This window comes from Pterocles gutturalis, unplaced genomic scaffold (assembly GCF_000699245.1).
Source record: "Pterocles gutturalis isolate BGI_N339 unplaced genomic scaffold, ASM69924v1 scaffold28624, whole genome shotgun sequence".
Lineage (NCBI taxonomy): Eukaryota > Metazoa > Chordata > Aves > Pterocliformes > Pteroclidae > Pterocles > Pterocles gutturalis.
Window position 1 is genome coordinate 23,325 of NW_010129038.1, and position 14,120 is coordinate 37,444.

Here is a 14,120-nt window from a genome sequence, read left to right on the forward strand (position 1 = left end):
CGTGTTCTCTTGCTTTCATATCCAACTTTTTTTCTGAAAATAGTGAACACTGCTTCTCCAAGCTAAACATCTGTGAGCTGCTGCCTCTTCCTATTTGATAGTGATAGCTGCAGTCTGTATTTGTGGGGAGGGTTTCTGTCTGCTGCATACACGCTTCATAGTAATTTCACCTAGACCATAGTTTCCCTGGTTTGCTTATCGTAGCCCTGTGGGACTGTGTTGAAGACTAGTGTAGTCAAAATGTAACTTCAACATCAAAATAATATGATAGTGGTTACTGGTGTGGTTTGCTTGTAAATTAATGTTGTTCTTCCTCAGTTTCAAACCTTCCTATCCAAAACTTACATCATTTTATAGATCCTACTAATATTGAGTTTGGAGAAAATAAAGCACTTCCATATGTCCTGAAATGTAAGATGTCCAGTGCAGTCACACCACTATGTCATGTTCTTGATACCTTCTGTTTTGAAGTTTCAGGAGATGGAGGGAAGGGTAGGATAATGTTGACTTTTCTTGTTTAGTATTAGTCTGGTTTCCTCTTTCTTTTCTCTGTTGGAATTGATCTAAAGTAACTAAAAATCCAGCTGACAGGACAAGAGTGGCTCCTGCCACGTAGAAGCCTGCTCTGTAATCTCCAGCCACGTCCACAATGAGACCTGCAGAGAGACAAATGACAGCAATGTGATTGATAGAAAACGGGCTCATGTGAATTAGCTCAGCAGTGTGAACATACCTTCTCACAAAGGGAGTACGCTGGCTACATACCTGTCTTACAGCTTTCTACATCATGAGTGCATGGAACATCACCCTTTTATAGTCTTTTTTAATTCAAAACACAGTTCCTGTCTCATTTACTTGGCATATGTGAATTGCTAATAAAACAAAATGCTATACAGTTTGAAGCCCTTTCCAACCTGAAATATGACAGGCAATGAAGGTAATGGCAAAAAAAAATCAAATCATGCAGCTTTGTATCTGAGTAGCCCCGTGTTCTGTGGTGTAGCTGTCATCAGCTGCTGCAATTTGGACCATAACTGTACAGAATGAGAGAGTTTAAACAAGGAAAGGAGAGGCCTCTGCTGGAGACACAGTTGAAGAGGTTGCCTGCAACTCCTGCTATGGGCTTTCCATTATAGCTTTTTTTCATCATTTTACAAGGTGTCACAGATGTTAATGTAAAGACCCTGGGTTTTAGATAGCTTTAAGCCAACCAAAATACCTAATGCCATTGTGTACCGTACTGAAAACAAACAGTAGTATAGCAGTAATACTGCGGCCATGTATGTGGTGGTATTGGCTGCTCCGTGGGTGCATCGGTAGGTTGATTTATGGGCTGATGAAGGCTGCTTGCTTGGTCTCCTATTGTAAAGTTCGTCCATGTTTAGTGTACTCCCTAGCCCTCATCCCAATCTAACATCAGTCCTGTTAGGCAAAGGATCTCTGAATTCAAATATTTTAAATTTTAGTCTTAAAGTAGGAGAGAAGAGCTTGAGAAGCATTTAGGGTTCCCTCCTCTTCCATAACTTTTTTTTATCTGACTGTATATACACAAAGTGGTCACACTGATCCCCAGGTCATCAGTACTAGTGACCAGGCATTATATAAATGTCTTGCTATCTTTGCATTTTATTCAGATATTCCTAACATACTTTTGACACTGTTCTGTCTCAAATTCTCTATAAATCTTCCTGGTTCCTGTATTTTCAAAAGTGAATTAAAATGTTCCCATATTCAGTCTGTCCCATTTGCAACCTATTAGTGGTGTCATTGCCACAAAAGTTACGGTAGTGCATGAATGGTAGTCTTTGGATGAGGACTCAGATCTGCATTTTATAAGTCACATTGGTCATTTTTCTGCCATATCGCTTTGTAAAGTCCCAGCAGCTTGCAGCTTGTTTGTCTTGCATTTTTCCAAGATTACTTTGTCTCATTTCCAGCCCAATAAATCCATGTGCTGTCTCATTGTCTGCTCTCTGTTCCCACTGTTTTTATGTGCTGCCTCCCCCTTTTGTTATACTGGTTAGCTCAAATGCTGTCTGAAAACAGCAGGCATCTCTGTGAGTATTTCCTTCAGCTTCACATAGCCTAATGTTTCAAGCTGTTCAATCTGTCCTTCTGTAGAAACCCTCCCAACAATACCAGCATTTATGCAACATCACTAGTCTCAAATTTCAGTTTCTTCTGTGAAAGTATGGATCTGCTGCTTGTCCCAAAGGTACACTTGCACAGCAAGACAGTGGGAGTCCATCAAGTGGGATTCAGGCAGCAGGAACACCATCATGCAAACCCTGCCATTCCTCCCTGCTTTCATGTTGAACAGATATCTCTAAAACCACAGAGAAGAGAGGGAGCAAGATATTTTGGAGAGGAATTAAAATGATGTTTCAGTTTTATATACTTCTTGGTCCAGTCACCCCTGAGCTAAAAAAGAGGGAAATTTGGATCCAGATCCAGATTTTTTCAGTTTGGGTTACCATTCCCCTTTCTTCTTGTAAACTGTATTTGGCGGAGTATCATCTTAACTTACCAGCAAGAGGAGGCCCCATAAAACCTCCAGTACTTCGAATGAGCATGAAAAGCCCTAGACCACTGTCAAAATCTGGCATACCTACAACATCTGCTAGCACGGTAATGTGAACAGCAACTGTCGTGCCAAAGAAGAATCCATAGAAGCCAGTGAATATTGCCAAGGACAGGTAATTGTTAGCCAGTGGCAACAGCATCAGGGAAGTACTGATCAGTGTAATTGTCATTGTCAGCAAATGAACAGTTTTGGTAATGTGGAGGTTGGCATACCATCCACATAGCAGTCTGCCTGCAAAGTCAACCATAGCCAAAATGGATAGGAGGGATGCAGTCCACGATTCATCTATTCCCAGGCTGTAGCTAAGTGGAACTAAAAATAATGGAGGAACAAAAAAACTCATAGCAGCTAGTATGCCAAAAATGGCATAAAGTATAAACTCTGGTCGTCTCACAAGCATCCAGTTGAAGGTTTTATGTGTGATAGGAGACTTATCTTCTTTGTCCATCCTAGTTGCACCATTGCCAGGTGGTGTCTCAGTTTCAGAGTGGCTAGCCTCAAGGATGCAGCTGCTTGCCAGGGGTCGCATCAGTACTCCACAGACACAAATATTGAGTTGGATGCCACCTATGATCAAGAGGGCACCTTTCCATCCATATTGACTAATCAACCACTGGAAAAATGGCCCAAACGTGAATGCAAAGGCACATTCTCCGGCACTGGCAATAGCATTAGCCAAAGCTCTTTTCTTGGAGAAATAATGGCTAACAATGCTAATGGCTGGTGTCCATGAAAACGCAATCCCAAGTCCTGAAAAACACCAATACAAATAACAACAGTTAGACGCTACTGAGGCATTTTGTGAAGGTGGGAAACAAAGCAGTCAGTGCTCCCACATTTGCAAAGTTAAAAACTGGCAGAAGAAAAACATTTTTGTTCGTAGCAGAAGCATGAGCTCAGCTGTACTATGTACATTTGTGGCATATGTTCTGTAAGAATAAGTTGTATGTTCAAGCAGAAAAACCAGGAGTATGAATTATACCCTATTATATTCTCACTGTGAAAAAAAGAAAAGTTGGTTTGACAAGTTTGCCAGTGGGTGAGAAATCACATGGCCGTGTGGTTGAAACTAGGTAGATCTCAGAGTGTCCATGGTGTCCTAATTAAGGCTGGTAACGAGATCAGATCGCTGGGTTGAGCTGAGCTCAGGGTAGAAAGGGAGGGAGGAGGTGAAGGAAGCTGGGGTATTACGTCTATTTGCTCTTCACTTTCTTGCCTGACTGCCTTGAGCAGGCTTCAAACCTGCTCTAACTTACTGTGATTTTAATGGCTCCCTACAAACTATTGGGCAGCCTGGGACTGCCAAAGGGCTCAAATTCCAGACATTTTCTCAAGCATCCAGCATGGACCTGGGAATGGTTTATTTTATTCCCTGCCAGCTTCACGTCTGCTAGCTGTTGGAGACAAATTTCTGGCCTGTTTTCACCTGGAGTAAAGCAAAGGATTGAAATAAACTGAAAGCCTGGGCCTGTGTTCAAAACATAAGATTATTTGACAGAAAGTACAAAATTTGGGGTCTCTACATCCTTGGACTTCAGCACCTTTTAGGTTCTTTAAACCTTCACAGAGCTCTTGGCTCTAAGTTAAAAATAAAACACACTTCATTTTCTGGTTGCGTATAATTTGCAAGTGGAAGTAACTAGCATCTTATTATTCATATTCTTTGTTGTTGCAGGTTTCTAGAACAAATTCTTACTTACAGAGTGGGACATGAGGGAAGTGACCTTTAAAGAGGGCTGCTGGTTCTAGTTGCTCATAAAATCAAAACAGAAGTCAGATTTTTAAACTCCTATTAATCAGCACCCTCAAATAAGGGCTCTGAGTTGCTGATGAAAGAGATCCATAAAGCCATACCCTGGAGGAAGCCAGTTGTTGCATACATCCAGACCATGTTGAGTCCAAGAAATCCCAGTGCCATTCCTGAAAAAGCCAGGAGTCCTCCAGTAATCACCACTGCCCGATGGGTGTACCGTACACATAGTGAGCTGGCAGCAGGTGCTTGATCAGCAGCAGAATAGGAGAAAGATACATTAGGAACATTAAGCTGATTGACAGAACTGAACAATCAAATAAAGCATTTGGAGGAGAAATACCCTTATAATGTTTGTCTCAAACAGCCTGAATTCTCCTAGATGGGGGTTTCAATCAAGATTTTTAAATTGGATCCTTGCTGATAGGGAAATGACTGTCCCTGCAGCACAGATTTTAAAATAAGTTCAAAAGAAATCCCAGCCATAGAATCTCCAGGTTGATCTATAAAAAATGGGTTATTGAGAGTGTATTACTGATATGCCTGGCAAGAAAACTTTATGGAGAAAACTAATCTTTATCTTCTAGAGCTTTGCAAAATCATCTGTTCATGGAATTGCAAATGTTTTTATAAAGGACCAAAAATTGAGGTTTATTTTGAGGTAATATTATTCCAGGAAATTTTCTGTTTATTTCACAAATTTTTATTTCAGTGGTACAGTTTCTCACTGCAGGAACTCTTCAACACATGAAGGCAAAGTTGCACCAGGTACAAATGTGACATGCTGCCACAGTTCCAAAAACCAAAGCACTGGTCTCTAGTCACTGTCTGGAAGCACCTGAAATGTTAAGTTTTTGCTTAATTAAGGATCAGTTACAATGCCTGTCTGTTTTTCCATCAGCATCACAGAGTTAAGATCAAGGCCACACCTATCAGGGAAAGGTATTCTCTGTTTTGTGGGGATAGTTTCAAACCCAAGTATAGGATTTTTTTTTTTTTTTTTTTTTAATAACCATGGCCACTAGAGGGATCCCAAGGAACACCTGACACCATTACTTCTCGGCGGGGTTTCACAGTGCAAACAGAGCAGTCAGCTCCCTACAATTTCTTGATATTCTGGAAACTGGAGTTCGGGGATAAAATGAAATTCAGTTAATGAGGACCATACTTATAAACCGAAATAGGTGGGGACACAATGAAGAGAGGGCAGTCAGCAAGGGAGGTTTTACAGCAGTTTGTAGGGGCAGGTTGTTGTATGTTCACCAGTATTAAATCAGGTAAGAATGAAGAGAATTTGGTAGCTATGGCAAGTGAAATAAATCTGGCAGAGATATATTAATGTCTGCAAAATCTTCAGGATGTACATTGTCTGACAGCAGGTAGCTGTCAGAAGTTATACAAACCCCAAAAGTCTCATCAGCATTTACAGAAAAAATGCAGTGGTTCAGTAAACATGTAAACATGATACTGGAATTCAGTCATGGTCTGTAAGATGTAGTGCAAAGGATGAGACAGGATAAAGCATATACAGTTGGAGAATCATACATATATGATGAACAAAAGAAGAGAAAAGTAGACTGAAGATAACAAGAGAGATCCATGAAAGTGCTTAAAGACAAGAGAAAGATTTGCAGCTGAAGGAGAAATACTACCAAAAGCAAAATTTTTAAGAGGATGAGAAGAAAAAAATAGGCAGAAATTGAATATGGGGTAGCAGGAGGAAGAAAGAAGCTAGCCACAGCACTGGAAATGGAGAAGATAGCTAGGGTCCGGAGTCTGAAAGGATAAAGGGCAATACACAGAAAACTTACAAACAGTGGAAAGGGATGATAATCACAGTGCAAAGAGAAAGGTGATGGGAGATGTACATCAGTACCAAGAGAGGGCCTATGTGTGTGATGTGGAGAATCCTTGCTGTGGTAAATTGAACAGCATGTTGCAGGTGCAAATCCGAAAAGTAGAAGCACGTGCTCTCCTTCCACACAAGACACAAAGCTGCTGTTGAAAGGGTCCAAATGGGAAAAATTAATAATTTACTGATCATCCTTCATACTGAGCCAAATGACACTGAAGGCTTCCCAGAGGAACATATTAAGAAAGACTAAGCCAGGCCAGGAAAGATGCTCAAAGAACTAGAGGCTCAGATGATCTTCAGCAGAAAGTCTTCTGGTCCCTATAAATGAAGCAAAGGCAGGAGAGGATAAGGAAAATTACCTAGTGACCCGAGATATCATGAACAGCTATACAGAAGGGGTTTGGAACGTTTGACCACCAAGCTGCATTCACTGAAAGAGGATTATTTAAATAGGATTTCTAAGGATGAAAAACACTTTCTGCTGGAAATTATAGCTGCTGCCTTTGAAGTAGGCCAGCTTCACACCTGGCTAGGCAAATACAATTCTGCTGCTTTACACTTGATATTATTACTTAATACACTCCTTCCTTGATACATTCCTATATAATGTAAATATATATTTAAAAAACACCACCCTAACACAGGACTTCAAGTTCTTTTGTCCCCCTGTGTTAGCTTTTTTTTTTTTCTCATTAAGTTAATATGCCTGAATGACAAAATAGTATCACAATAGATCAGTGATAAGTCTAGTTTGCAAACCAAATTGACAGATTACCATTTATTAATTTCTGTAGTTCGTGAAATAGGTGGAAAAGCAGGTTTTTCATTGATTTTTCAATTAATTATTTCAGTAAGAATGAAACAAGCCTTAATACTGCAAATCAAGCATGAAGGATAGCACTTTATGGAACTGATAAAATCTTTTCAATCCATGACTTGCTTTATCTTTTTACTTTGCCTTTGAGTTACTGTTTTGTTCTTCTGAATACATTTTTCAAAGAAAGATAAGTTGCTCGTGATCGTTGGAAATACTGCAATTACAAGTAATAGCACTGATAGGTGTGGACTGAGTAGGATGCATCTAATTATACAGTGTCTATACACAAACAAAATTATTATATCATTTATTACATAAGGATACTTATCTATTGCAACTATATATCTGTATGAGAATATATAGAGTGGACTTCACAAATTCTGTACATACCTGCCTGCATGGAATCCCCACCATAAAGGAGAAGGATCAGCCAGTTTGAAAGGGCACAGAGGACTCTGTAGACAACTAAGTTAGGAGTCAAATGCAGTATGTTTTATATTTTTCCCTCTTTCAGTTGGTGACATATGGTATTTGACCTGATCCCTTAGCTCATTGCCTTTGACTGGTACAGTTCACTCTCTCTTCCCTTTCTGCTTCTGTGGTCTTGTCTTCCTTATGTTCTGAGTGAACTGGCTTTTTTTTTTTTTTTTAATTTTTTTTAACTCAGTGAGTTTTCTGTTAGATCAATGACCTGAAATAATTCTAACGGGGAAAAAGGAGAGCCAGAACTGGCAATACATGGAAGGAAGGGAGATTTTAAGGAACTCATTAAGTTCTTTAAGGCAACCAGATTCCTGTGTGTATACATAGTCCTCATTAACCCATTCTATGTCTGAGGCATGGATACACTTTTATGAGAGGAGGCAAATGCCAATTTTCTGTAGAGACAGAAGAAAGAAGTATTGTCCTTACATGTTTTTGTTTTGTGGATTTCTTTAAGGAAACTCTTCAGAATTTCTTGAGTAGTTAAGACATTAAAATAAAGTGCTAGAGGAGCACGTCTACCTACCTCCTAAATGAAAGATAGCAATAGTCACTGATGTGATCCAGGAAGTGGTGCTTGCAAGTTCATCAAAGTGCTGCTGGATTTCAACAAAGAACAGACCAAAAGTCTTGAGGACGGCAGCGGTGAGGCCCATCACCATGAAGGCTGACACTACCACAACCCATCCATAGCCACCATCTGGTGGATTGCTGTGTTTGGCCTGCATCTTTTCTAATTCTCAGATCTTCTGTCAGGTTTTTTTGCTGGGGCGGTAGTGGTGGTAGTGACGATTTTTAACAGATCTGCAAATTAGTAAGTAGAAAGCTCAGCATTAAAGAAATGAATGAAAAGATTCTAGGAATGACTTACACAAGTAATCACAAGTGAAAATACAATATGCATGTCAGTGTTTTGGTTGAAAATATTACCTGGGAAATGGATGCCCAAGGGGAGAGAAGGCAGAGTAGAAAGTAAAACAAAGAGAGTAAAAAATGAAGAAAGGAATAATATTCAGGTAAGGAGGGCAGAAAAAAGAAGCATGCAGATGTGAATATAGGACAGAAGACAATGGGAAAAGAGATGACACAGACACTGTGACTTTAAAAGACAGGCCCAGGATCCTACCCATTCCAGTAACTTCAAGAGTCTTATCCCACCCACTTTTTAAACCAAAATATTATAGTAAACAATTAGAAAATTAAATGCCTGACAGGATACCATACTTTCTAACATTCTCTGGGCATTGTAATAAACTTCACAAATGTCAAAGCCATCAAGGAAGTTGTTTGTACCCATCAGCTTCTTGTCATAACAGTGTGTGTGGATAAAGCATAATTATATTTGCTAAGTTGTTCCTATGAGTGGTATCACTAGTGCAACAGAAAAAGAGTCAGAAAAAAAGAAAAGATTTCTAACCTTAAAAGGGCAGGAAATCTGTCGGTTTCACTCTTCTGAGTATCCACGTAAATGGAAATAAATGGAAGCTACTTCACTTATCTGGAAGTCTGAGCCTAGTAGACTTTCCATTCCTGAAATGGCAGCCTCTCAAAGAAGGATTTCACCTTCCATCTAGCAAATACCAAAATTATGTTTAAAACCAAAAGAACTCAAGTCGAATGTATTGGCTATGGGATCCTCTCAACCTCAATACCATGTATTTAATCATTGCATAAGTTCCAAGAATACTGCAAACCTGTTTTTTCTGTTTGTGCTTTGCCTCTAAAATCCCAAGCGAAGTGGCAAATTTGACTAAAGAGTAGGAATGTATACACTTACTACTAACTTTTGCTGTTGTTGTAAGCAATAATCTAATTCAGAACCATGACAATAATTAATTCCAGCGGTAATAGGTCTTCTCCCTGTGTAAACAGGATGTGTGTAATCTCGAAAATGGCATCCAGCGTGAAACTGGGTGTTACTGTCGTCTCTGAGGACTGTATTAGGGAACCACTATTAGATATGTACTGGGCGTCTGAACGCTACCTGTACACTGTGCAACTTTGGAGCTCTCTGACACACAATAGTATGGATACTAAAACTTTACAGTGAAACACTACATTAATCTGTGCTGTACAAAACTATTGAGGATTACCAAATGCTTAAAAATGGGCCCTGGATGAGGAAGTCTCCAAGCTGCGAGTAGTCAGAAACTGGGAATTATCACTTTATGGTTAGTCTATTCTTAATCTTAAACATTCCCCTTTGGAATGAACCAATATAGCCTTTTCATAGTGTAACTTGCAAGGAACACTGCGTAAGAATTTTTGGGAGCATTTAGTAAACATTCATGGCTCCAGCACTGCAAAGCATTTTCACCAAAATGGGGCACATGCTTCCTTGTGAACGTATTTAAATAGGCAAGCACATCTTATTAAACACATCATGACTTAAAAAACATGATTCCCCGTAGAGGTTTTGTGACAAACTTGGAGTAATCAAGCAGTGCATGGAGGACATAGGATCTGGCTGAGGGAGGGAAACATTCCTACTTTTTTCTTATTTCTTCATGGACATTAAATTCTAAGCGGGTATGTTGTACAAAATGTGTGACATCAAAAAAGACATGACACAGGAGCCAATTTTTCTCTAGGAGGGAGAACGTGAGCTAAAGATGGCTAAAGATGTACTATACTTACATTAATCTTCCCTGTGTGCATCTGGGAAAGGTGAGGGTTAAGGGAATCCATACCACTAGAAGCCATCCAGTACAATGCAGCAGTCACTAGTCCTGTGATTTGCCCCACTGGGGTACATGATCTCAGGAGGACCTAAAACACTGCAGCAGGGTGGGGGAAAGAAGCCATCAGATCCTTGTAGTGATCAGAAGCAAAAATCATTCTGCTGCCATATGTCTGGCTCAAACTTCAGACTAACATGCAGCACTGGACACATTTGCATGACAGACATAGCCAGACATTTTAATCAGCTGCTCAAGGTCTCAGACAACATCTTGAAAATCTTAAAACTGAGCCACAAGAGAGGGAGGAATGCCTTGTGGTTGAGGTCTATATGAAGGAATCTGGCTTTAATTCCCACAGTTTCTGGGTGACCTTGAGCAAGTTGTTTGATCTTGCTGTGCCTCTGTTTTCTCAGTTGTCATATGCAGCTAATACTTTCAAAGGTCATGAATTTTGTGAGGTTGAAAATGTTAATACTTGTATTAGTGCTCAGATACTATACAAAAATACAGAAACTAGATCAAGCTGTAGCCATTTCTTCTTATATTGCAAGGCTGAAGTCGCATGGTCATAATTTGTTTTGAGGCACTGAAGAACATGAAAAAGGATGCAACACTCAGACTAAATGAGCCTGCCTAGGCACAGTGATACTGATATTACTCCACTCTGCATGGACATGCCTGGGCAAAGGATTATGATTTCTGCCACAAGACAGATAGAACAAATCCTGCTACTTAGCAGGCAGCACCCAGACTAAAACAGGCATGATAAAATCTACTGCTTCCTGGCACCACCCAGCACCCTTCACCTTCATTAAGCAAACTTTGCCCTAGGAGGAGTATAAATCAGGCCCTGCTACTCACAAGACTTAAATGAACAGTCTTTTATGTCACAGCTCAGAATTCAGTCTCCAGTCTCTTTCAATGATCACAGTGTTACACGCAACTCCAAAACTAAATTACTATTTCAGTTGCGTGATTGATTAATGAGCTAGTTATCTCCCAGGAGATTCAAAAGCCATGTGGCTACATACTGCATGGAATTGCTGGAATGTCTGAGTAGAAGTGGACATGTTGCTTCTGACACCATGCTCTGCTTTCTTCTCTCCTTTGCTTGCAAGTGAAAGTTTACCACAAGCATGTGATTGAAAAAACACCTAAGCTGAAAAAAACACCCAGCATCTCTTCTTGCTCTTAGCCATTGAGTAATGGTAAATGATAAGGTTTTAATGTCTTGAATTACGTCTCTTGCCCCTGAAATTAACCTTTCAAAAGAAAGAAGGAAAAACCTGTAAGGAAACTGTACCTTCTGTTGTGCTTGGCCACACACAAGATCCCTCAAAGAATGTAAAGCTGTGCCTAGAAGCGTTACGATTCTTCCCAGCATCCCCCTGCCTCCTATCTCCAAGCTTTCCCATGGCAGCTGGAATGGATGCCCTGTGAGCCAGGGGCTACCATAAGGAAACCCATAATGCTGCTGTCTCTGCTTGCTGCATGCATCAGCAAGAGCAGACAGCTCTGCCAGGAGAATCATTCCCCTCATGGCAAAATTTGCCAACAAGGACATGCAGGCAAAAGTGCGACCTTTATCTTTGCAGCTGGATAGCTACAAAGGCACTTTCTATGGCATTGGGGGTGTTCCTCTGTTCATGCTCTGCAAGTTCTCTAAGCTATTTCTGCTTTTATTCATGTCAGTTATTCAGAAGGCTTATCAGATAGTAATAAAAATTAATTACACAAAGCTTGTCTGCTTGCATTTTAGGGAGCCATTTAAACTTGTGAAGATTGATACTTGCGTTACTTGGTTATCTTGTGTTTCATATTCTAATTTGCTTTTTACAGAGGAGAAAATTAGTTTAATACATTTGCTGCACATTGCAGAACAACTTGGTGGTGGAATCAAGAAAAGACTGTTGTTGCCATGAATGCTAGTCTTCTTGTTTTCATGCAACTCATACATAAACCTCTCCAAATAACTGTATTCACTCTCTCTTAAGAGGCTGGATAGACTCCCCGTGAGCTGGTGATACTTAGCACTTTGCAGAAACAGGTTCCCCAAGCAGACAAAAAAGGCAAGTATTGAGATTTTCCATGCTCTGACGAAGAAACATGGCTTGTTAGTGAGTCTTTGGTTTGGGTTTCCAGTACAAACATGGTACTTGACTTTGCATTTGGACTTAAAAAAAAAAAAAAAAAAAGAGAGAGAGAGAAGAAAAACACACTTCTTGTACACAAAGGCAAAACTACTTTTACCAAAGGCTGATATTGGGACAGGACCACCAACTAGACTACCTTGAAGTAAGAACTATTCAGCAAAATCAACGACATAAAACTAAATACAAAGTAGATCTTTAATAAATAGACAACAGATTACATTATACAATTTTGTTTTAATTGTTGTATTAGAAGAAAGATGGAAAAAAGCATGGAAATAAATTTTAATTTATCCTGAAACTTCCTTCACACATGTGCCTTCGTACACAGCCAGGGAACAGGTACTTATGATTGTCACACTTCTGTGCCTATCTCCGGTCCGCCGGGATCGGCACGGCACGTTGAAATACACCACACCCACTCAGGTCTGCTTAAGGGGAAGCATTGGCGAGAGCAAATGCTACTGTCCTGTTTGCAAGCTCCCAATTTATTACCAAGGATTACACATCTTAGTTTTGTTTTTACATTCTACTGACCTTCAGGTTTTGTCTGTTTTCCACTACATGGTATTTTAAACCTGCTGCTCCTCATGCTTGCAGTGGGGCTTCCTGGAGTGCTGCCTCACTTGTCCACAATCATTCTCTAACCTGAAGGTCAGTTCACATTTTTGCTAACCACCAGTTCTTTATTCCCACACCTCTGGTCTTCATCTAACACTCAGACTGGCTGTGCTGATGCTCTCATGCTGCTACAGCTTCAAATACAATATAGCCATGCTAGTTACTGCTCTTCAGACACAAATTCAAGAGGATCTCTTAATAAGATTCTCCTTTCTAATCTAATTAGCATCATTTTACTAAGAGCCAGTCTAATGAGTATGATCTATAACATAATTCACTGACAAAGCATATCAGGATGGAAAAGAGGTGCTGAATGATCTGAGAAGCCAGTTTGAAGTAACAAAAATAAAGTATAGCATAAAGAAATTACCTTATTCAGGTAACGCAGGCTTGTACGTGATATGAAGCTCTTCCTTCACCTTCCAGTTGTATGTAAGTTCTGGAGTTGTGTTGCAAACCACCAGGTCATGTCACCCATTGTTCCCTGTACGCACAGTCTATCTGAACAAACCAATGTCTCAGTCAGGATGTGCAAACTGACAGATTTTATAAGAATCCCCTCCCCCTCTCTCCAAAAGTCATTTGACTCCACCTACACTCAGAAAAACAAAGTCCTGTCCTGACTAGAGATCAGAGAAAGCAAAATCAGGGATGGGTGGAGGGAACAAGAGAAGGAAGGCCAATTTTATAATATATCTGCACTGTACTTCTACTGAACTTGGACTGCTGTCCACAGTTTTTATTGAACTCAACAACTGGGCCAACCATAAAGTTCAGATGTGTCAGCTGACCTCAAACTCTCTGGTGTTCTGGGGTAGTTACTGCCAATGTTTGTTCAAATATGAAATTCATTTGTGGCTTCTCTGTGATTGTGCTGTTGGGCAGATATTGGCTACAGCTGAGCACCACATAGCCTGCAGCAACTACAGAAATGATAGGAAGCTCAAATATGCTCTCTGGGTCCTGAGTCTGCAAAACGGACAGTCAGAACCTTTCACCATATCAGAGCAGTCACTTTGTTATGCGATTTGTTTTTTTAAGGGCACCCAATTCCTTCTGTACTGCTGGATCTCATAAAGCTTCTATCTCCCAGCTTTCACTGCTAGTTTATTGTAACTGATTCTGTGTTTCCTAAGAATATATAGAAATTGAGGATTGTGAAGATAAGTTTGAATGCTT

General features: G+C 40.1%; 1 protein-coding gene across 1 annotated transcript; it reads right to left on the reverse strand.

The window, feature by feature from the left end:
* Positions 1–429: 429 nt before the first annotated feature.
* SLC16A13 (solute carrier family 16, member 13) lies at positions 430–8,217 on the reverse strand. The gene is made up of 4 exons (XM_010079832.1): positions 8,016–8,217; positions 4,439–4,582; positions 2,528–3,334; positions 430–656 (listed from the first exon to the last, which is right to left on the reverse strand). The coding sequence occupies exons 1-4, from the start codon at positions 8,215–8,217 to the stop codon at positions 430–432; spliced, it is 1,380 nt and encodes a 459-aa protein (XP_010078134.1).
* Positions 8,218–14,120: the final 5,903 nt, after the last annotated feature.